The 25,715-nt window shown below is 43.0% G+C and overlaps 1 protein-coding gene across 3 annotated transcripts in view; it reads right to left on the reverse strand.

The window, feature by feature from the left end:
• Window positions 1-25,715, reverse strand: part of ANO2 (anoctamin 2) — a 2,341,832-nt gene that overhangs the window by 379,291 nt on the left and 1,936,826 nt on the right. For all 3 annotated transcript variants that reach the window (XR_011281759.1, XM_069628333.1, XM_069628334.1), the window contains one exon: window positions 12,787-12,861. Coding sequence is in view for 2 of the 3 variants with exons in the window: in XM_069628333.1 (XP_069484434.1) it covers window positions 12,787-12,861 (75 nt within the window). In the remaining variant the exon portion in view is untranslated. The remainder of the gene's footprint in view (window positions 1-12,786; window positions 12,862-25,715) is intronic.

Genomic DNA, 25,715 nt, shown 5'->3' on the forward strand with positions numbered 1-25,715 from the left:
GTTTGCTGGAAATCCACCCATGTTTTAATTTTTCAAAAGTGTCAAATGTATGCACATATAATCGTCATATAACCTAGCCCCCACTTAACAAAATCCATTCAGACTTTACAAAACATTTATATCTAGATCTATAATCTTTTTACAAACCTTTGTGTAGATTTGTCAAATGGCACCACATTTATAAGCCTTTACAATATGTTGGGACCCCCCCTCTAATTCTGCCCCCTCAAGGCAAAATCCCCCCAAACTTTGCAAACACATTTATTTCTAGATCTATTATCAGTTTGCCAAATTCAGTGTAGATTTGTCAAATGGCACCTCCTTTATAAGCCCTTACATTATTTTGGGACCCCCCTCTAATGTTGCCCCCTCGTGACAAAATCCCACCAAATTTCGAAAGAACATTTATATCTATAGTCAAACAAGTTTATTCGGAAATATAAAAAATTCCATTAAACGACAAAAAGAAATAAATTACACGTTTTCAACATTACAAAGACACCAATTATGTAAAAGACAAGTAGAGGTAAATACCGAAAATTACAAATCACAGTCTGCAATAATAAAAATGGCTGGCACTTACTTGCCGATCGGGAGGGGATATTTAAAAATTATACATTATAATCAAACATAAAACAAGACTCAACCACTTTTCCCCATACACAGTTCATTGTAAAAATTAGTGGCACTAACTGCCCCCACCTTGCAGATTTAATAAGTTCTTTCTAAAATACATCGCTCTTTTTAAAAAGGTCGACAGAGCCCAGGATGTAAAAACTGACTCGGCACTCAGAAGAAACTCAAGTGCGACCTTGTGTGAGCGAATCTCCGTTTTCTTGAGGGCGGGGACCAGGGTCATTCTGCGGATACCCGCATAACCTATGCAAAAGAACAACAAATGCAAAAGGTCCTCACGCTTGTGGCCACAGACTGGGCAGCCGGCATCACTGGGAAAACTTTTCCAGTTGCACGTGTTTCCCTGTAGCCGAAGACAATCAAAGCGGGCCCTCGTAATTAGTCATCTGTCTGTTTTAAAAGCGCTCCTAATCAAATATGATTGGATTCCAGAGAGATTGCTGATGCTAGAGTGAAAAGAATCACGTTTCTGAGTGTATCCCAGGAGAGTTTTTTTCCTGGCTACAATTTCTCCCAGTTTAACCTTATATGCTGCCCCCTCAGACTTAGTGATTAAAGATTCAGGCGGAAACAAGGCACTTAGGTTAACTTCCCCCAATTTGGCAGAAACATAGGCTAACCATGGGATTTTTTTCCATCCTGGTCTGCCCAACACAGTACGTAAGATAAAATGGCACAGAGTTGCGTGTTCATTCACCCACAGCCGAATCCAAAAGAGTAAAGGTGCCATCGCCCACTGATCCTCCCAGAACTCTGCCCCCAGTTCTCTGTGAATAGCTATTCCGGGGGCGCTGGTCGGTAGCCCCAGCAGGTTTTTAAAAAATTTGTTTTCTTTACCTTGGATTTCAGCCGCGTTTTGGAAACCCCAAATGGCTGCACCATACAGGGTGGTTGCCAAAGTTTGTGCACCATAAATTTTCAAGATCACGTCAAGCGGCTGGGCTCTACTTTTTGACGCTAATCTAAAGTGTCCACCTATCTGTTGGCTCATTTTTGCCGATTGCTTTGCCACATGAGCCCTTCCATTTAGGGCCTCTGAAAAACTAATCCCGAGGTAGTCGAACACCTTAACTCTGGGGATTATTTCCCCAACGCATAGCATGGGTTTCATTGGTGCTGAACGTTTCCTTCCAACACATGCCATGACCGCTGACTTTTTAGTGTTGATTTTTAGGCCCAGATTGTTCATAAAAGTTGCATAGGCATCGATCAAAACCTGTAGTGCCCTTGGTGTTCTGGCTATTAGGACTGTATCGTCCGCATAAGCCAGGACCGGAAAACCCCTTCCCCCCAAAACCAAAAAGTCTGCCCTTACATCAATGAGGTCCCGCGAGAGACCATTGATATAGAGGCAAAAACAGATGGGAGCGAGCACACACCCCTGCCTTACACCGCAACCCACCCGGAAACAAGCTGTGCAATGCCCACCCGGCCCACTACGTACACAGGCCTCGTTATCCGTGTGAAGGTCGACCAAAACCTGCAGGATCTCCCCAGGACACCCCAAGGACCCAAGCACTGCCCAGAGCTTAGCTCTGTCCACTTTATCAAAGGCAGTGCTTAGGTCCATGAAAGCCAGATATACTGACTCACCCAGACTAAATACCGAATTAGCCACCAAAATATAAAGGTTAAGGCTCTGTTCAATAGTGCCTACACCAGGGCGAAAACCAAATTGGATATCTGACAAGATCGACTGTGCCCCAATCCAGTTTTCGATTCATATATATTTATATCTATATCTATATGTATTATCAGATTGCCAATTTAAGTGTAGATTCGTCAAATGGCACCTCATTTATAAGCCTTTACAATATTTTGGAACACCCCCTCTAATTTTGCCCCCACTTGACAGAATCCCACCTGACTTTGTAAACTGATTTGGGATTAGGTCAGGAATATAATTTCATGAAGTTTCATTAAGTGGCGCCAAATTTATAAGCCACCCAAGAACTGCTTGCAGAGGTGTCCGCGAACTTCACAGGATAGTTTGCAGACTTTCACAGTGAAAAACACCTGTTTTTTTGCTTCTTGCAGCCATATTACATCCCATCCTTATCACCCCTCACCTCCCCAGAGATTATTTGATACATTTGACAAGTGCAATGTTGTGTATTTTAATGTTTTTATTGCGATGTCCGCGGACACTGGCCACTGTCCGTGAATCCAAGATGGCAGGTGTTTCCAAAAATCTGATGCACCTCACACTTCACTCCAACCAATCAGCGAACACATTGTATGTCCGCGGACATGACACAAGTCTATTAGCCAATCGGTTTCCTGTCCGCAGAGCAAACAGGGAACTGTGTCCGCAGAGCGGACATAGATATCACACATATTTTTAGACCTACTTTTTGGTCATTTAAAAAAAGAACTATTCTGCGGATTTCCACCAAATTTACAAAAGCGCACTTTTGATACCAAGCCTCCGCTCCTGCTGCAAATTTGATGAAAATCCGTCCTGCGGGTTCGAATCCGTCCTGCGGGTTCGGCTGTAGGCGTGAACAAAGTTTTCTCCATTCAGTCCATGGGAAAAAAAGAAGTTTTGGGATGCCCCCTATAACTTTGCCCCCCCTAGACCAAACCTCACCAAACAACGCAAACAAAATTCAGAGTGGGCAATATACTTTTTTTTGCAAAGTTTGGTGAGGATTCGTCCAGGGGGGGCAAAGTTATAAGCCACCCAAAAAGTGCTCTTTCTATGGGTTTATTAACTTAACCATTACTACATGGCCACTACCTCAGACCGTGTAAATATATATATATATATATATATATATATATATATATATATATATATATATATATATTTCTCTTTGAAAGTCTGTGCATTGGGAAATGAGCATGCGTATAGGCATCCTTATCTTGAAACCCAGCTAAAATTCTGTGTCTGATAAAAAAAAGACTGGCAAGATTATCTTCAGACAGCCCTGGGACCCAAATGTATTATTGGCTTATGTCACTGCTATTTTAATCTCAAATCCAAAGCCTGAGGATGTCAGGATACATGATTTAATGTTAGAAACATTTTAATACTAGGGTATGGTGTAAAATGAAATGAGTGCCAAGCCCATTGTGTAATAATTATATAGTACCCTTTTATGACAGAAATAATCTCACTGGGCACCCAACCTCGCCCTGCTCATGGAAATCTGCTCTACATGCAGAAGACTGATCACCACTTCCAAGGCCAACTACTACCAGAACACCATAGCCAAGGTGAAAAACAACAAATGGACAGCCCTATTCAAAGCCATCAAGCCTTTCATCAACTCTCTCTTTGACCCACCACTACTGCTCTCCATCGAAACATCCACCATCAACTCTTTCATTCTCAACATGTTCTGCATGATCAGCTGGCAAATAGACACCAACCACACAACTGATAGCACACCAAATAGCCCATCTCACAAAACCCACACTACCTGAACAACTTTCAAGACACTCTCGATGGAAGACATGACTGCCACACTTGCATTCCTCAAGGTCACATGGTATGCAGACAACATCTTCTATGTCTCCGTAACTTAAGACCTTTTTGACTCAAACACTCTTCCATGACCCGACAATCATCAATAGCCCCTTCTTTCAAGTCACCTTCCCCTTGACCATCCAGACAGGGCAAATCCTCCCACTTCTCAAAAAACCAACACTGGAATCCGATGACCTCATCAACATCTGCCCCATCACCTATCTTTCCTTCCTGGGTAAGATGCTTGAGAAAGTGGTAGACACTTAGCGAATCCAACAAATCAACACCAACAACTTCCTTCAGTCCTAACAATCTGACTGCTTCAGACCCACATGCAGCATGGAAATGGATACCATCAAGGTGATCAGTGATGCCCTTGAAATCCTCAACAATGGCTATCCTTACCTCCTGGTTCTTCTTGACCTCTAATTCATGTTCAACATAGTAGACCACCACATATATTGCCAAAAGGGGGACATCGAGACCATCCTCAGCAGGGTCAAATCTTAATTCACTAAGCTCCACCAAATGGATTCCACCAGATCACCAACTCTACGTTGGAGTTGTACAAGTATACACCCTCTCTCCCCTTGATCTTTCTCCTTTACATGGAACTGCTCAGAACCCTCATGGTTTCTCAGAACACACATATTCATCAATATGCAGATGACATGCAGCATTACCTCAAGATATTGTCTATCAAAGACATCCAGAGGCTCAAAAACATAAGAGCTTTCTTGCTCTTGGCGTATTATATACTAATGGAAGACGGCATCCGACTCTTGGCTGACAATGTGAATATTTCATTTAATTAGGCCATGGTTGTTCATGTTTAATCAGATGCAGAACATGAGGTTTGGGGATTACAGGCATCCATTATACATACTAAACATCTATCCAGGGAAAATGTTCCTCAGGAAAATTGAAGAACAACAAGAACTGTGTCATGTTAATGGAAGGACCTTATCTAATACACCAGACACTTCAACTTTTGTCTCACGTGGAAGAGCACTATAGATTGTGTATTAATTGATCAAGTCAATTCGGGTTTGGTGTGAGGTATGAAATAAGAGTGAAAAGTTTGTAATAATACAAGAAATTCACCAAGACATAGGGCCTCATTATAGGTCTGCCTGTCAGGAAAGAAGGATGCCGGTAGCAACGTACCGGCACCCTTTCCAGACCAGTAGACTACAACTCTGCTTGCCTGGGCCTGTGCACCCAGCAGGCAGCAGGTCTGACCTGCTGCATGTGACGGCCCTGGAAAGCAGAGTTGTCATGGAAGCACCGGCACCATTAGCAACAGTGCCAGTGCTTCCAAGTCCCCATTCCCATGGAGTCATATTGGACTCCACGGGAATGGGGAACTAACATTTTCAGCTGCCTGATATCCCGGGCCACCGGTACTTGAAATGTCCCGGTGGAACCAGGATATCAGGCAGTGGAAACAGTTTTTCAGACCAGCGGATTACAGCCAGATTTATAATGAGGCACATAATCTCTCAGTACTGATCGTTTTAGGGACTAATCAGTTTACCTATAAGAACAAACAAGCAGGAGAAGTAAACCAGAAGGGTTTTCTTACCTCCAAAATGTCAGAACAGAGTGCAAAACATAGCAAAATATTATAGAAGTATATGGGAGGAAAGCCGCAAAAGGAAAATCTTTAATAACATTACTCCTGTTAGTGAAGTGATATTAGTTGTTTAACATGGCCAAGTTTTGTCAATAGGGATTGCCTCCCATATATTTTAACTAAACAAAATGAGACAAATAGAAGCAATGCTAAGTGGAAGTGGTCTGTTAGCTTTTCAGTCTGTGCTAGTAAATTATGAGACATTCACTTGTAGCAAAAGATCAGAGCTTTTTAGTGTATTAATCTTAGCGATCAATGCACATGGTTCAACAGAGATTGTCTACAAGCATAAAAAGTGCTAGAGCCACCTCATCCCTGTCAGCAGGGAGGCCAAAAGCAAAGGAAAGCAACTTTATAAAAACAAAGGAAAGCAACTTAGTAACGCAACATCTTAAGCAAATAGTTCAAGTGAATTCCAAAAACGGATAGTTATAAAAAAGACACAAAGACATTTGTGATGTTTTCCTTTTCGAAAAAATGGCTGCTCCTTATATAATGTGCCAATTTCTGGATATTTATTTTTACCATTAATTAAGCTGAGCTATTATTATGAGAAATACTGGCATTTATTATCCTGCCTCCTTTCTTAATTTATTGGGAAATGTTTTTGCAAAGCTCTTTGATGTGAGATTATCATCATTGAGATGTAACTGTTATTGAATGCCCAAGGTCAGGGAATGACTGAACAGCCCTTCAGGATTTATCTGCTCTGTTTGAAATCAGTTCCTCTGATGAAAGGTTCTATGCATCTTTTTAATTTTTATTTAGAATGTTGGGTCTAAACAAGATGACATCATATGTATGGAGAACGCCCATCGTACAACAATGCAATACAAGAGCGTAGAAAGAAAAGAAAACAAATGGATGAGATGGGAAGCGCCCTACATCAACATCATTTGTCTGTTTGTCTATAAATATTGGGGAGCGAGCGAGGCAAGTAAAGCTTTTGAACAGGGTGTACTGGACACCAGTACAGATGTGGAAACAAGGCCTCACTACTTCTAATGGATGCTGGAGATGTGAACATAACGAGGCTCTCTGGAGCACATGTTATGGGTCAGTTTTATGGTAATGTTCTTGGGGTGAATCTGGAGTATCACTTTGAGACTTTAATTTTCGGGAAAGAGAATATCATGGAGGACCTATCTTACTCTAAAATTACCTGGGTATTAAGGGCTTCTATGGTGCAAAGAGTGTTACCTTTCCCACCAAATATGCATGACTTCAGGAAGTGCACTCCCCCTCTGACATTGACAGAGTTACTTTTGGGCATCTGAAGAGGAGGAAAGTGTTTGAGGAAATTTGGGGCAGATTTCTAGAGATGGATCTGGTGTAACCAATGCTTGCTGTGTCTTCTATGTTGCTGTTGGGTTCTTTGCATCATGCATTCAAAGATTAATTGGTGGCCTTTGTCTCAGTTGTCACAAAGAAGTTGAGGGTCGCATTAAAGGAATGCGGGCTACCTTAGGATCTAATAATAACCATACAACTCCACTGTGTGATACATTCTGCCACGGTTTGTTACGGGGAAGGCGGAGAGATGAAATATCATATTTAACTGGACAGAAGAGTTTGATGGGTCTGCATAGTGGCACCCACCAGTCTTTGGAGGTAAATTGTTAATTGGCCGGAGGCGACCATTAGCTCTTGCACGTACATGCAAACAGGTCCCTTCCGGGCAGTGTTTTCATCATTTGCACTGCGGAGTGCAATTGAGACTTGTAAAGAGACAGCAAATGAACAATCACCTGTGTGTTCAGTTTACATCAAACTCAATTTGACAATGGCACATTGAACATGCAAACATAATTCTTAGTCAAACTGTAACAGCAATTATAGATTTCACTAAAAAATAGGAAAGCAACTAATTACCGAAGCCTTAAAAGCTTACTCCACTACAGCAGTTCCAGAAAGGGGCTATGGTGGTGGGCTCTGGCGGTGGGCAATGAAGGTGGGCTGCAGTGTCAAGCTAAGGGAACACAACCCTTTCAATGCTCCACTAAAGACAGATAATTGGTGAGCCCATTGCTAATTGCAACACACTCTCACCTGTTGCCCAGAATAGATGCATTGGTTGCATTGAAAACCACCTTACTCTGGACATGTTTACGGGAAATATGAGTTGCTGTCACAAAGAGATTACTGCTGAAGGAAACTTCTGACATGTCTATCACTAGTTTTCAGTGGTTCACACATGTAAAGCTCTGTCTGGCATTACTTTGTTCATTACACGAATGGTTTCTCCACTTAAACATCACAATCTGAGAGAAGGCCTTAAAGGGGCCTTTAGAGCGCATTTCACACATGAGCGTGTCCTGTGTGCCCTGTGAGCCCAGGTCAGCTGCAATAGGTTTTGTGTATTCCCCCCAGTCAGGCTGTCTCAGCTGCTCCCAGCATGACTTTAGCCATAGAGGTAGCCTCTCTTTGATCCATTGTGAGGGCAGGTAACAACCTCTCCAGTGAGACATCAACGCTGCGGAAAGATTTCCTGGGAACAGGAATCAAACAGCACAACCTTTACAAAAAGACTAGCCTCACACAAGGGTGCTGCATACCAAAAGGGCCTTTGATGCTATGGACAAGGGAATGGAGTGGAGTAAGTGGAGGCATTGGGAGTTCAGACCAGCTGGAGGAAGGGTCTCCCATTTCGTTTTCTCTCTTGTGTATTGTCCTCTCCACATCATTTAATAAAAACACTCTGTGTATGATGTCAGAAGGCAAAGCCCTCTTTTTCCAAGAACATGGGTTGGACCCTCAAATCAGCCTTACTTTTGTCCAAGCACCTGTAGACCTTTGCCTATAAAAGAAGGGATGTCCAATTCACTATTTGAATCATCTCTGGGTTCCCTCCCTTGAATATTTGGTTTGGACCTTGTTGTGAGAGCAGTCTTTTCCAAAGTCCTCCAGTTGTGAGGTGAAGACAGGTAGTCCAAGGCAGAAGCTAGCTCTAATCCCTAACCATTGCCAGAGCACATTGGGAGTGACCTGCAGCTGGAGCAAGACATTCCAGCCTCTCTGCCAGCTAGACTGGGACCCAAGACATCACCATACTGAAAGACTCCTGCAGGTGTGTACCAGCCTCCTCTATGTTTGGGAGCCTGAGAACAAGAACTACTCTTCCAGGCGACCCTGGGGTGGGACTCACAGGACTTGAGAGCCAAGACATCCACGACTCATGCAATGTTTTAATTGAACTGTGATTTAAGCCTGTTCAACCTCAATTGAACCAACAGGATTCTCCAGAGCTGTCTTTGGAACTCACCGCCCTGCAAACTGAAGAAGCCCTTTTGTAAAAATGTTCATCCCTGCACTGCACCAGCTTCAGTGGATCCTTGCCTAGGCACAAACAAAGAAGCATCCCTGCACTGCTCAAACTGCTGTTCGAACCTCTACACTCTTCATCTTCGAACGAGTTGATGATTAAACCGATCCCTGGTGTTCTTCATGAACTTCGTCCTTCGAGCACTGCATCCAACTGACTTGCCTTGCCATCCTGACATTAGCCCATCCACCATCGAGCCTCGACTGTGAAACTTAATCTGGTGATCGCCATGATCCGCATTGCTCAAGCAATCACTTCTAATCGTAGCAACGTTAAGTTCGAGCCCAACTCTGCATCTGCTTTCCACCTGGACTACCGCAACAGCTTCATTGGAGCCCAATTTGAACTGCAAGCAGAGTACCACAAAACTTGTGTCACTGTTGTCATACCCACCAAGACACAACAATAGTATTATTGCTTGATAACGGATGTATGTGATTTCTTCGAATATATCCCCCCTAATGGAGATTTCACTGAATCCATTTCACCGAAAAACTACATTTTTTTAAATACTTTATCTACTTTTCTCACCCCTCCTTACCCTAATGTATACCCTTACCCCCACACCTCACCTATTATGCATTACACATATACCATTTCTGTTACCATTTTCGGTGAAATATTTTCAGTGAAATCTCATTAGGGGAAATGGTATTCAGAGAAATCTCCGACAACGCCGATAAATGCCCCTCTGGTCCATTTTTGGGACCTAGATACAGGCTAAGTTACTTTAATTCCTTTTGCTACAAGAACAAATCCTTTTTGCTGAACATTACGTTTAGATTGCCTTTCCCACTCTCTCATTACCCATGCTGCTGCATCTTAATATCTTTGCATCTTCTCGGTTCTGTCTTTCTATACGAGGGTCGGAGGGGCCTTTGTAGTGTTTTCTATTTATTTATTACAGCATATGGTGTGTTTAATTAGAGTATATATATATATATATATATATATATATATATATATATATATTTGTAGAACCTTGATTCAACATTCCTTTATTTTGTACTGTTGTACTTTGCTGCTTGCGTTGCTACTTATTTACATTCACTCCCTTCTTTAGAGTATATCCTTCTCTCAGCCCCTGTAACCACAAAAGGCGAAGAAGGTCTTAAGTGTGCCCATTTTATCTTTATGATTGGGTTTACGCTTTTTTTGTAGAATTGTGAGGGCTGAGTATGCACTTTAGCCTCTAATCATTATTGGAGTCTTTCAGGACAGGAATCAATTTGTCACACCTCCTAAGAGCCTTATTTAGAGTTTGACGCTGCAGTAAAAAAAAATAATAATAATTGGCGGTAACAGGATTACTGTACTTTTACCACACTGCCATATTCAGTATTTCAAAATTAAACCCGAAAATTCCCCATGGTTGTGTGTGGAGGAAATGTCCTCCACGCAAAATCATAACTCCATGCGTTTCTTACAATATTCCGGATTTAATACATTTAGGAATTTCCGATCCCCATGGAGTCTGGTGGTACTCCAAAATGGGGGATAAAGGAAGGGCCAACGTGACTCTGAATCATGCAGGCCCTTCCGTTACCGCAGGCTTGCTGCATGCAATAATGTGAATCCAGTTTGGGGGTTTTTCGAAAAGAAATGCCACCAAACTCTGAATGAGGCATAGATGCGGGACCTGCATTATGCAGAGAGTCTGAAATCGAACCAGTCGCTTTGCATGAGTCCGCATATTTGGAGAGCATGGCAGCACAGACAAAACATTACGCATTTTTGAATATCACATTTCCGTTTCATGTTGAATGTTATGTACCAATCTTGCACTAGTTTAATATTAGATTGAACCATTTATTGTTGTACTATCCATATCTGTATTCTGTTTTTGAATGAATGTAATTGAAATGTGTACTATTCTGGAATTTTAATGTTAGGCGTTTTTATGTGACAGTGAAACATTACTAGCAATACTACTAGCACTACTACTACTACCACTACCATTACTACTACTGCATGTATAAACCAGAGCAAACTAAAATACAATAACAAATATATAAATAAATACAGAATCAACTCTAGACTAGGGAGGAGTTTTGCAACATGTTTTGTCTCTGGAGTTGGTGCTTTTATTGTCTATGTTGGTGGTGGTTTCAAGTGCAGGAGTTAAGTGTTAGGTGATTGGCACCCCTGCTATGGTGACAGGTGATCGGCACTGAGATACAGTGTGCATGCACAGTGCTTCCCTGAGATTGCCTCGGTTTGGCAAGAATAACTTTCATCAGCAGGGCATATGTCATGACATGTTAGATAGGTCTCTGGATAGCTCAGCAGCAACATGCTCGCCTTGGAAGCAAGACAGCACAAAGCAACACAGGTTCGATCCACGGATCCGTGCCTAAAAATCAAGGTATTAAGCGCATTATAAATAACCCATCATATCTCCTGTGAGTTTGGCCTGCACTTTCAATTTCACCATGCACTTTGGGGCTTCATTATGTGAATGGTGGTAGCAGTGAAATGAATCCTCTTTTTTTATTTTTAAATAGCAACTAATTATGGGTTCATGTGTTATAGGTTATTTATTTCATGGGCACATAGAAAATGATAATCCATATTTAAATATGCAGTACTTTCTATACATACCATGCAGTACATTTTCCATGTAATCCAAACTCATAATTAGGTGGTATTTTAAAAGCTGGTGATATTTTAAAAGAAAGAGAACGTCATTTTGCATTGGATTGTATTTTTTGTTTACGGTTACCACATGTGGTAAACATGCAGTAATACGATTTGGGTCATGAATACACTTTTATTACACATGTAGTACTATCACTTCTGTTATTGTTTTTGTCTGGCAATAATTACATCCACAAAAGAGCAGGTACTTGGTCCCGCAGTTTTAGCGCAGGATTACAAGTGGTGGTAGCGTGATGTAAATCCCCATTTTTTGGTCCAAAGGACTCCATGGGCATATTGGTGGAATTACCGCTGGTGGTATTAATCCCACTGATTTTGCTGATTTTTGGCAGTACGGTGGAGGATTCACCTCCAGGTTCTTGCTGGAGATTTCTCCACCAAATAACCTATCACATAAAATCACACCTTAACACCAAACCTATAGTATAGCGTTGCGGAAATGCGGCGTTAACGGAATTACCACCATGTTACTGCTCTTTTGTACCACACCATCATACTGGTAATGAGGCCATATACATTGGATATACAATCCATGAGGGTAATTCATTCTTTCATCTCGTTTCACCTATTGGTGGTGCCTTTTTAAATACATACTCAATGTATGGCATCCCCTTTAAACATTCAGTTCTTTGCGTCTTCCAGCATTCCACAGCACATCATGGCAATGTGGTCACAGACAGGCTACCAACAGAGCCCCAATACATGTTCCTCAGAGAGTCTTTGAAATGAATGACTGAGTTTAGGTGGTGTGGTAAGTGTGATCTAATACCATACGCACTTACCTTCACTTCCACTTCTATCTAGAAACACTTGTGTAAAGGCACGTTATAAATGCCACATCATATGATATCATATCTAGCTGGTTACTTTCTCATAATTCCTTAAAATTGGAATTCGTTTCGAGCATTTAAATGAAAAATATGATGTATTGCTAAGGAGCACTGGAAAGTTAGCGCATTCCGCAAGTATTTGTGTGTCAACAAAACAATTAACCTGTGAAGAAAGAGTGCAACTAAGATGTATCCATGTACATAAATTAAACATTGGGAAATGTGCACTTACCATGAATAGGATGGAGACAAAGTTCACAAAGTAAGCAGGAATACGATCTCTCCAGGTCAACTTCTCCTTCTTAGCCTGCATTAAAATACAAGAAAGAAAAACTCAGATCTTTCTGCGAAACCTCATTGCATTATTGCTTGTTTCATTGGACCATAAAACTATTATGTGACATTTGTATTCATTATAGATTTTACTTGGAGTTACATGGACCACATCCAGGATTTTTTTTTATAAGACTGGTAAGGGAGATTAGAAAGAGAATGAAATCATCATGTTGAAGGACACTGGGCCTCATTAAAACCCTATGATATGATATGATATGATATGATATGATATGATAAGGCATTTGTAACGCGCCTATACACAAGTGTTTCAAGGCGCGACGAGGCAGGGGGGAACAAGGGGAGATAGACAACGATCTTACTAGGCCAGGTGTCATTCAGATCGCGCAAGTGCAAGGGTAGAGGGGAAGGGAAAAGTGCATGGGGGAAGGGAGAGGGGAAAGTGCAGTACAGGGTTATAAGCATACAGCATACAGGATAAATAACAAGGGCCAGCTGGTGGCAAGTGCGAGGTAAGTGCAGACAAGTGCTGGGAAGGGGGGCTGTATGGATACAGACACAGTCCCGTAGTGCAGGGGTTGCCGTGGAGGCAGTGCAGGGGAGAGTGGCTGGGCCGAGAACGGTGAATGGCCCAGTTGCAGATTCAGTGCAGTTTCAGTAGTATTAGCAGGGGAGAGGGGGAGAGAAAGCGGAGGCAAAGAGGAAGGTTTTGAGGTGCTTCCGGAACCGGAGGTGGTTCTCCTCAAGTTTCAGGGAGGTAGGAAGGCTGTTCCAGAGGGAGGCCCCTGCAGTGGAAAGAGATCTGCCCCCAACTCGTTGTTTGGAGAAGCGGCTGACCCTGAGGGAGTTGGAGGCGGATGAGCGAAGAGCTCGAGAAGGAAGATATTTAGGAAGAGAGAGTTGAAGGTATTTTGGCCCAAGGCCCCAGACGGCCTTGTGGACAATGCAGAGGGTTTTGAACTTGATCCTCGCAGTCACTGGGAGCCAGTGTAGTGATTTCAGTCCTGGAGAGATACGGTCCCTGGGCTTGAGGCCAAGGACAAGTCTTGCAGTCCTGTTCTGGATGAGTTGCAAAGGGCGGAGAGTAGAGGCGGGCAGATTAAGATAGAGGCTGTTGCAGTAGTCCAGCTTAGAGAGAACCAGGGCTCTAGAGACAGTGAGCTTCTGGGGGAAGGAGAGGAAAGGAAGGATACCTCTGAGGAGGTGTAGCTGGTAGTGTGACTTCTTAGATACGTCGGATATGTGAGGAGAGAAGGAGAGTGTGGAGTCGAAGATGACCCCAAGGTTTTTTGCCTTGCAGGTAGGAGTAGGAAGAGGGCCCAGAGAGGCCGGCCAGAGAGCAGCAGGGAAGGAGGGAGTGGGGGTGCCGATGAGTAGAATCTCAGTCTTACTGGCATTAAGGCAGAGGTCGTTGGCGGCACACCATTCCTGGATAGCAGAAAGACAGTCAGAGATGAGGGAAGGAGAAGAGGAGGCCGAGGGTAGCCTGAAAATGAGTTGGGTATCATCCGCATAGCACTGAAAGTAGGGGCAGAGAGCGGCGATGTGGTGGGCGAGAAGTGCCAGATACTGGTTGAACAGCCAGGGAGAGAGGTTAGATCCCTGGGGGACACCACAGGTAGAGAAGAAGATGTCAGAGAGGAAAGACCCCAGTTGGACCTGGGAGGGTCGATTTAAGAGGAAAGAGGTCAGCCACGTCAGAGCCTGACCAGTGATACCGAGGTTATCACGGAGACGGTTGAGCAGGATGGTGTGGTTGACAGTATCAAAGGCAGAAGAGAGATCAAGCAAAATGAGAACACATGGAATGTTAGAGTCAAGGTTCGAGAGCAGGTCCTCACGGATGTTCAGGAGAGCAGTTTCCGTGCTTCTGGCAGCTCTGAAGCCAGACTGATGGTCATGAAGACTACCAACACATTCAGCATGGAGATTAAGCTGGGAGATGGCCAGTTTCTCCAGGAGCTTGCCCAGGAAGGGAGTGATAGAGATTGGGCGATAGTTAGCTGGGTAGGAAGGGTCGGAAGAGGGTTTCTTAAGAAGGGGGTGCACAAGGGAGTGCTTGAGAGGGGATGGGAAGACTCCAGAGGCGAAGGAGTGATTGCAGAAGTCAGCAAGGGCAGGAGCCAAGGAGTCAATGTGGTCCTTGATAGTTTTGGAGGAACAGGGGTGGACCTGTTTTGATGAGACTTTCATAGACCGGACTTGTCTTGAAACCTCGTCAGCAGAAAAAAGGGGAAAGGAAGAGAAGGAGAGAGGAGGGGTGGCTGCAGAAGAGCCAGAGGAAGGGCAGGGAATAGAGGGGGGAGGTTATAGGAGGAGAGTGAGGACAGGATGTCCTGAGTTTTTGAAATGAAGTGAGAGGCCAGTGCCGTGCAGAGGGCCTGGGAGGGGACAGGAGAGGTAGAGACTGCAGCAGGGTTGGCCAGCTCCTTGCAGATGTTAAAGAGTTCGGCCGAATTGTTAGATGCCGCAGAGATGCGGGCTTGGATAAGGGCTCTCTTCTTGGTGAGAACGGAGAGCCGGTATTGCCTTTGGAGCAGGCGACAGGCCAGTTTGTCAGAGGATGAACATGAAGCACGCCATTTCCTCTCTGCCACCCTGCACTTGCGCTTAAGGGTGACGAGATCCGAGTCATACCAGGAGTTACATTTGGCTTTGGGCTTCAGGCGGATTCTCATGACAGGGGCAAGGATATCAAGAGTATCAGATATAGCGGAGTGGAGAGTGGAGAGGGCTGTGTCAGGGTGGGAGTCAGCCGAAGGGGGAGGAGGGGGAAAGAAGGTGGCAGCGAAAGCCTCAACTGACACGCGCTTCATGGGTCGGATGACCGAGAAGGAAGGTGGCAGTGATGGGGGTGGCTTTGCCTGTGGGGTAGGGAGGGTGAGGTGGGAGGAGAGGAGAAAGTGATCACTCCAGGAGAGAGGAGTGGAGAGAGGGACAGAGAGGGGAAGGTCAGAGGAGATCAGGGCATCAAGAGTGTGCCCTGCAGAATGAGTCAGCCCAGACGGGAGAATAGAGAGTGAGAGAGAGTCGCAGAGGTTGCGAAAGAGTCCAGAGGGGGGACAGGAGGCATCCAGGTGGATGTTGAAGTCTCCAAGAAAGAGGAGTTGAGTGGTTGAGGACAGGAGTGAGGAGGAGAGGTCCGCCCACTCGGAGAGGAAGGAGGAAATTTGACCAGGTGGCCGATAGATAGTAGCCACGGTAAGGGAATGGCTAGGAGAGAGAGAGAGTCGGCAGACAAGACATTCAAAAGAGGAGTAGGTCTGCAACCCTGCCAGTATCCTGGCTGTAAACTTGCTAGGATACCGGCAAAGGCTATTACCATTTCTGGCACTCGGTCTGGCAGTATTTCTGAGGGATTTTGAGTGCCAGCGTGATGGTGTAAATCCTCCAGAGTCTACGGTCTGGTTACCCCACATGCGGGTACAATATGCCCATTTTTGGACAAGGTATTGATGCTGTAAGACCAGTGTGTTGGTGTTTGGCACAGTGTAAACGCTTTCTAACATAACAAAGTCCAAAGGTTATACTCCACACAATTCCAACTCATAATAAGCTGTGTCAACTCTCCTTTCAACTTTGGAGGATACATTTGTTCACTTGCTCACTTGCTTAATTTATTTGTTGTAAATTATAGGGGCCAAAACGTGACTTTTGGGAGTCGAACGTTTGAGTTAACGAAATCCAGGAACAGTGCCAAAGGGCAAAATAAAAACAATCATGGCAGTTTGTAACCATGGGAGCAATGCATAACAACTCCCGATTTAAGATCCCTCCACCACAATAAGGTTGACATAACCATGATTAGCAGAAGGAAGGCCCATAAACTTAACCTGACCGACAGGTGATGTGTCCTGGGTGCTCAATCTACTGCTAGATATCCAACAGTAGAAACCACACTGAGAAATATTCCTATTGTGGCCACACTGCTTGTAGGCACCTGTGATTTCTGAGTGGCATTTTCTTTATGTATCACCCTTAAGATCTGATTCACGTTAGGTTGTTTCACATTTTCCATAGCCAATCTTTATGTTAATATTCACACTCAACCTCTTTCCATCTTCCAAACCTCCACTTTAGTGGCCAACACACGCCACCTTCTTGTGAGACATATAAAACCACATTATCATTAACACACTTTTCCCCCAAGTGTGTGGTATCCCTACCATTATGAGTATCATCTTGAGAGCCCTATGCTTGTTATTATTCTTTATTTACATTTGGCTAGTCTCATATCCTTCCAATCGGTCACTCAGATCCATTACCAAGTACTCTAGTGGTGGCACACACAAGACTGGCATGCTGGTAAGAGTTAATGCCTTTTAGTTTTACAGCACAATGTACATTCACAAAAGAAAATAACCTCAATAATTGTATCTCATGCTTTTTCCAGGCTCTGCTCAAACTGAGGATGTTCACCAGTCTGTTAATTTCTCACTTTTTTCTGTTTGGGTTTCGTGATTTAGAGGTTTCCAAAACTTGTCTCAGAAGAGTAGCAGTTAGAATCTTCTGGACTCGCTCTCTAGGTTTTGGGTTCCTAACATGAGCAGTAGGTAAAACCATTGCTTTGTCTCTGGCTTCCGCTCTCCTTAAGTGTCCTATCCTTCTTGCAAGAGGAGATCAAATCTAGATCACCTCCCTCTTCTGTGGTCCTGATCCCAGGGCTTTATTACCCTGTGTATGCATGCCAAAAGCTCCCTTCCTCCTTGGTGTAGCAGTATTTAAGCAATAAGCCCCGAGCAGGGGGGCATTTCGGCTCCAGGTAAGACTCCGGGCCCATAGTTACAGACACAATCAAAGTGAGGGCCTTAATGCAGGCCCCGGGCATTATCTGAAACAGTAATGCTGCCACTGCGAGTGGCATATTGCTGATAGTACTCTGGCTCATAAGAGCGGGGTACTAAAAGCATTTTTTTTTCATTTGAAAAATCCTCTGCAGTTTTGCAACTGAAAAAATGAAGAAAAAAAAGGAAATAAAATGGCTGCAAAGGAAGGGGTAATGTAGTCCATACTATCTGTCCATGGCAGCCAGTGAACATATTTTCAAAAAAGTAAACAAACAAAATGGGCATCATAGTACCTTCTCCCTTTCCATGGCGGCCATTCAAAACATAGGAAAAAAGTAAACAAAAAAAATGGAAGCCATGGACAGGATAGACGGGACTACATGCAGTCCCTTCTTCCTTTCAGTGGTGGCCTGTCGCAGATCGGGAGCAGACGCGCTGGGGACAGAAGTGTCCCAGCATGTCCGTTCCCGAAATGGATCAAAAAGAAGGTAAGTGGGTGTGTGGGGCAGGGAGGGAAATCTATCTGTAGATTGGGAGTGAAGGCGTGTGGGGAACACTTACTTTGTTCCCCGGCAGGGAAGATGGTGGCTAAGGGCGGGTGGGATTACTGTCTAGTAATCCCCCTGTTCCGAGCCTCCTCATTGTCTGGGAGGCTGATACACCCCTTGCCACCACCCTCCGGGTACTAATGTCTCATATCTCACCCCAGATCTATTCTCTGTCTTGGGTCGACATGCTCCACCAGAACCTTCCCATTCTGATGAGCTAGTAATATTTACCCAAACCTTACTTCCCAACCTTATCCACAAGATCACAACCTTATCCTCAAGATGCCATCCTCCTCCAAAAGCCTACTGTTGACCTCCTGATCAGGGTGTTCACCATGTTCCTTCAAAACTCTGCTGCCAACATCCACCTAATAATATCTCTCCTCCTCAAATGGTCAACTGCAAATCTTTTCCTCTCTCCCTATTATCTTACCTCTGCCAAAATCTCCTCCAAAAAGTGTCCTTGCTCACCGTTCTTCTCAAACCTCCAACATCCAACTGTTCCTCCTACAACTCACATGGTCAGATTTAATGACTTTGTCTATATAGGGTGGAAACGTGACCTCCTTGGTCTGGACTTGAGGGTCTAAACTTTGCCAGTAATTGAGGGTAGGATTCAGATTGCCTAAACCTGATGAGCTCGGTTGTTTTCAATGGGGTAAGCAGTTGTGGCAACATTTATTTTAAAAAAAGGGATCCACCACCTTGAATCTTAGACAGTTTTTCTGTAGACAAAAGACATCCCTGGTCTTTCCTTCTCCATTGATTGTCTAAATGAAAGACATCCCTGGTCCTATGTATTAATATTTTCATAGTAAATTGTAAGAGGAAAAGGTAGGTGTTATCAAGTGTTGATTGTATGTATACTGTCATGCTTTTTGCTGGTGGAGAGAATTGAGTATGGCATCAACCCACCTACCAACATTTTATTTTGAGGGTTTGGGGAATGTGTAAATGGATTCTGGCTTGGAGATGTGGACTGAAGTGCTCAGCATCTTTGTGGATTTTTGTTTGTGAGCCATACACGGCTCATGTGGCTCACATACAACATTGCTCTGGTAGAGTATGTTCTTGATTGCTGCTCATAATAGTATTTCAGTTTACTCAGGCACAGCAAGAGCTGTGTGAAAGGACTTCTCTGCTTCAGTGCTGGTCTGGCTATGTGGCGCTGCAGCTCACCCTGTCCGCTTCCTCTAGCACTATTGGGCATGTGCAAGAGGATGATGGGCCTTCTATATTTCAGTGTTCCTCATAGTGATTGTCCTCTGCCAATGTGGGTACCCCTGAGAGTGGCAGAGGGATTCCCTATACACCTATTGACCTTGCTTGGGGAGGTATTTGTCCCCTTTGGTCACAAGAGTGCTGTTGCCCAGAAACAGGAGAGGGCATTGTCACACCATCTTCACCTTTTTGTTTGCTTCTATCCAGGATGGCAAAGGTTTTTTTTGCCTGGAAGCTTCTCCATTAACAGCACATACAGCACACATAGAACATACCTGTAAGTTATTTCAAGGACAATCTATAGTCACAGCTTCCTTAGAGATTACAACCAATGTAGGATTGTCATACAAGCTAGTTGCTTTTAGAAATTGATTGACTCCATCAACCCAATGCATGCAACAAAGTTATTTTAATATATAATGACAATACTGCTTCATTTCCTAAAACATTATTTATTTATTTATTTTGCATTTGTGGGGCGCTTATACAGTAAGTACATTGTGTTTTAAAGTGCCAACAGGGCAACAGGGGCTGAACATGGGAATGAAAGGCAAACATAACAATGAAAGGGAGAGGTGTTCCTACTAGGCCTTGTGAGCATTGAGAGCGTGCAAGTGTAGAGGGAGCGAGAGAGAGGGATGAGGAGCGGGTAAGTGCTAGGTGCAACAACTTGTTGGGATATAGCCAACTAAAACTGGTCTATTCCATAACTTGTTAAACTGCCCCCAAATATCCATAGGCACGGGGATTCACACTGTCTCTGTTTTTTTTAACTAGTGTGATTGGCACATTCTACATCATTGACCATTCTGGACTGTCGATATAGTGCATGAAGACTTCCCTTTGCTAATTCTTCTGCCTAGTAGGCCTTCAAGAGCAGGATGTACAATTTCCCTCTGGAAACCCAAAGGGGGAACAAAGGTATTCTTTCTCATCATACCTAATTCGCAATCTACCAAATTATCCAGCAGTGATTCATAAAATACAAATGTACTGATTACTTCCTTTCAGTCCTCTTGCAAAACCCTCTGAATCAGTATGGCTTCATTATATTCAAGACTGGCTTATGTTTACTCCTCATGTTCCACAATACAGTTTACTATAGAGACCATATCGCCTTAATTAAAACACACAGCTGACTGTCACCACACAGGCTAATGGCTGACATATTTTTTGTTACCCAGTAAGTACTCTTCTCTAAAAGTATATTCTATCAATTGATCATCCAGTGGGTAAAAGAGGGTGATGCTGGCTCAACAGTTGGTAATGAGTTGCTGCACTGAAGGTTTGTGTTCCACCGTAATCACAAAATGTAGTCTGCACAGACGCTTTCTTCAATGATTCGTATTCCAGCATGCTCTGAACTCCTCCCTTTCAGCAACCAAAAAACACTTCTCATGATCTCTTAAGATTCGAGAGACAAAGCCTAGGTGATTCTCACACTATGGTGCATTTGTGGCAGAATGACTTCTATAACTGTAGTCTATCAGATCTTGGGCTCTTCGTTATGGATATCTTACTCCCAAATATCACTGCCAAAACCATAGAAAGCAGATTGGCATACAGGAACTGGGTACTTCTGACCTGCACTCTTCAGCACCAAATGTTTCGCATCTGCCCATCACACTGTTGCACTAATAAACCCCACCCACCTTTTCTAACAGAGCCAAGTGCAGCGAGGCCACAAATAGTGGCAGCTGGGTGCTATACAAGACCACTTACATTGCATGGCTTATTCCTCATAGCTACCAACAACAAAATGTTAGCCTTTACATCAAACAAACCAAGAATAGGGGCATGTATGACTGCCAATTCGAGGTGCCTAGAATCTTGCTGGAGCTGGTTGCCAATGCAAATATGGCTTTTTATTTAAAACAGGTGCAGATTGTATATTGTATCTGCAATTGTGTTAGAAATATTAAGTAATATTCAATGCAACTGAAGAATGCCACAATCGTTCCCTCCACCGTCAACATGATATGATGTTCTCCCACCTTCATTTATAATATGGTATCTCTGAGGTAGCCTTATCTTAATCAGATGGTATACATCTTAAATGGTATACTTTTATTTATCAACACTTAAAATCTTACATTTTGCATTTCTAATATAGCACCTGTGACAATGTTATCTTGAAAGCATGTTGCACATTGAACACCTTTAAATAGTTCATGTGTGAGTTGCTTGAAAGCAGCTAGCATACTGCCCAGCCGACTGGGCATGCAATGTTATCCTCATATATACTCATTTGGTGATAGCTGAGGAAAGGTCCATCATCGTGACCTCTATATTTGGATAGGGGAGGGGGGATGTTGATATTTCTAAATGCTGTAATTAAGGCCCCTTACACTATCACACATTATTAAAGATCAACCTAGCTTACACACCAAAATTACAGGTGATTGGAAAGTGTCAATCATCTCTATCACACAAATGATTCAATTCTCTATTTAACTAGTCCTAGACACCCATATGAATGGCCCTAGCGATCTTACACTATACTGACACATGATCCTTTGCAGAAATCCTTTAAAGAACAATTGATAATGACATCTGGATAACCTTGCTAACATTTGAACTTCCTCATCTGGTCACAGCTCTATTTTTAGGGCTCCCTGGTATTCCCAATACATGGCAGTGTATCCCTTTTTCACAACATATTGCTTACAGCTAGAGAAACAACTCTTGCTTTGCAATTACATTGCCTCCAAACTCGGTACCCCCTTTTCTCAAAATGGTAAGGTGTATCATGAGGGGACACTGATCATTTATGAACTTTATCAAGTTGTTTTCAAAAGCATAATATGCAAATAGGATTTTGCCCACTTCATCTGCATGTGTAACTCATTTCGGCTATCCGTTTTTTTCCTAAGAACATTCATAGAGCATTGTTATCCTCTTCCCCTTCCTGGCAGTATCCAACACCAGTGGAGTACATCCTCACTGGGAGTTGTAGTAACGTTTGTGAATATACATTTTACACACTTTCTACACGGTTAGTAGACCACCCACTAATCCTTGCCAGATGCATTGCCTCTAAAGGTGATGTTTTCTTCTGAATGTTTTGCCTTCAATATTTTCATCATCAATTGATTGCAAGCATTTTCCATTTGCCCTCCCATAAGTGTACTTGCTGCAACAAGTGTTTTCAGAAACTATGTTGTTTTTATGCGCACATGGTGCCTCTAATGTCTGTAAATCTGTAGCATAGTTGGTAATATTGCCCTCAGCTCCCAACATCCTTAAGGTGTCTGAATACATGAAGGCCTTAGTTCTGTAAGGTTATTTAGCGTGTTACAACACAGAGTACAGCACTACTGCACAGGATCAATGTGTAGCATGTTTTTTTTTATGCAATACCACTGCATGGGTTTGGTGCATTGCTATGATGCAACTGTTTCAAGCTATGTGTTGCCAGTGTAACATGGACATATAAGTGAGGGCAGGTTATTCAGTCAAAAACGATTTTTACATATGAAAAGCAAATCATTTTTTTTCACAGTTAAAAGCACACATTTGTACATGCAAAATGCGCACTATGTTTCACCTGAAATGCCTATGTTGCAAGAAACACATTTGAAAATTAATAAACTAACCTCATTAACAACTAACCTGATCATAACCCACTAATAATAATGTGTTCTTCAGCGCAACATGGATGGAAAATGACAGGCTCTGAAAGTCATTATTTAAATGCACATTCAGTTTTTTTTTTTCTTTTTGCTCTGCTGTTCTGTCCACAGTAACTGCAGGAAGCAACGACCTCGAATAAGCAGGAAATCAGTTTGGTTACAGTTGCAACTGTATAAGCCAAGCCATTGTGTGCAGAGGGTGGTTAGATATGATAGAATGGCATGATAGAATTTTGAATTTTATTGGTTAGGATCCTTTGGTAGGAGGTAACCAGAGTTTTCTTGTATAATCTCGAGGAAGGAGCTAGGGAGAGACATCTTGACACAGCTCGAAGAAGGACTGGGTTGATAGCTGGGGATGCCTGATTCCTAAAGCAGATTCAACTTGGTTGCAGACATTGGGATTTCCAGTCAACAACTCCCAGTTTGAGTGACAGCAGAAGCTAGTCCTTGCTGGGTGAACCCCTACAGAAGGCGACCAGCCAAAGAAGTTACATACTGAATAAGCCTGGTAATTATCTCGCTGAAGTGTGGGGGCTGAGTGTGCCAAAATATTCAGTCAGTGTAGGAAAGGAGATTCCTGTGCTGTACCCACGTGTTTAATGTTGCAAATTGAATTCTTGTTCCCCGCCACTCTCTTCTCAGCGTATCACAAATAATGCTGTTACTGTGCTATTTCATTTATTTCTGTAAAAGAGTGAGATCATGTTTAAATGCAACTTTTATAATACACAAAAATATCTGAAAGCAGTGGTGTGTTTTATATTTACCAATACAGTGCTGATGATGAGGGGAGATGTTTAGACAGTGCAATTGTCATTTTTAAGGTAGCTAAAAATAAGATTTGGCTGCAGCCATTCAGTATGAGCAAATGTCATTCAGTATGAGCAATTATAACTAACTGTGTGTGTTATAGCCTTTTGCTGAAGGTACATGAGTCAGCAAAAATAGAGACCCGGGACATAGTTCACTACCGTCTATAAGTTAGTGAAAAATACCACATGATAGCTCGCTGCCGAAGATAAGACAGCGAGAAATTGCCCATGGTGGCACACTAAAAGTGAAAATGTAGTGTTCCTGAAATGCAAGCCTGAGGTCTCTAGTGATTACACGAAAAATCTAAACAAAAATAAGGGATTTTGGATATTGGGGCCACAAATAAAACAAAGGAATTATGCTCACCAAAATACCACCAAGCACGCATACCAACCACGCATGTCTGTGTACTGAAATAATGCATATCCACTGTATCATTATTATACATAACCCAATCTGAATACAAGGAGTGATTGTTGCTAAATTATTTTTCGGTGGTAAGAAAATACCACCAGGCCCCAAATCTACACAAAATACCCAACAGTTCCCAGATAACACTGCACATTAATGTCTGTCTGGCCAACCATGACAAATGCCCACACCAAGCTGCTTTTAAGTACAAGTGAATGGTCAGCAGCCATTTCTCCACTGGAATCATTGGTACACTCCGGGCTAGGAAACCATGCTGGTGGAGATTTCGTTTTTATGGTAGATAGGAGAATGGCCACACGTGGCAATGATATGTGTTTTTAAATACAAGATGTAGAGTCAAGCTGCCGGGAATTGCAATAATATGAGTGAACACAGGCTGTACCACTGCCAGATAAGTGTCAACATTCTAAATATCTCAGTCACGTATAACATATGGCTCCCATTATCCCAAGGTGAACATTCCGTCATTTTGCTTAATACATCACAATCACTCCAAGCTATGCTTTCTTGCTCGCTGATCCACTGCACTGCTGATGAACACTACAGGCTGGAAACACGCCATATGCCAGTACAAGGACGAGTCATTGTTTACCACACCAATGAAACGTTGCGGGGCATAGCATTGTCCATACCAGATGCCCCAAACAATTCACAGGAGGACATGGCCAGCGGCTCAGTCATGAGCATATCTTGTACAACAGAGGGACATGGTATCAGCAATTGAAAAGGGTCTGTGCTTAGAAGGTGCACACACAGACACACACACATACACCAGCTAATTCACTTTACAGCTGAGAGGAGGCTTAGGTACCATAGCACTGGGCGACCAATGCCCTGGTTTAGAATTAGGCCATGTGTCAAAAGAATCGGCACTATGCACAACCACGCATGCACACATTTGCAGTCCAAATACCATATGCTCTGAAATACCTAGCACTGCGAATCTGTGGCGCATTACTGGGTAGGCAATGCATAGTCAGGCCATTTACTAATGGGTTGCACCACGAACCATGATTGACTCTGATGGTAGCCACAGCATTGTTCCTGAAGGCTTAACAGATACATTTGACTCTGATGAAGTGTATCCTTGAGTAGAGGTCACACAGGTCTACATGTGCTCGTCACCACCACCTCAAATTAAATATGCAGCTAAATTAAAGAAAGTATGAGGGTTTAGTAGAAGACAAGAAACCCCCCCAAGCAACCAGTATAAGTGAAGGACTAACTAATTTAGCATGGGTGCCACATATGACTAAATAGAATAATTTATGGTATTTTATTACACTACCGATAGGCGACATACAATCATAACACCAAATAAATATGCTTTTAAATGAAGGAGTGATTATATGGGTGCATTATCAGGTAATGCTTATACATAAAAGTTTACTTGACATGAAGAATGATGCTCAGTAATAGAAAAAAATCCCC

Source organism: Ambystoma mexicanum, chromosome 12 (assembly GCF_040938575.1).
Source record: "Ambystoma mexicanum isolate Mex_15411 chromosome 12, UKY_AmexF1_1, whole genome shotgun sequence".
In the NCBI taxonomy this organism is placed as follows: domain Eukaryota; kingdom Metazoa; phylum Chordata; class Amphibia; order Caudata; family Ambystomatidae; genus Ambystoma; species Ambystoma mexicanum.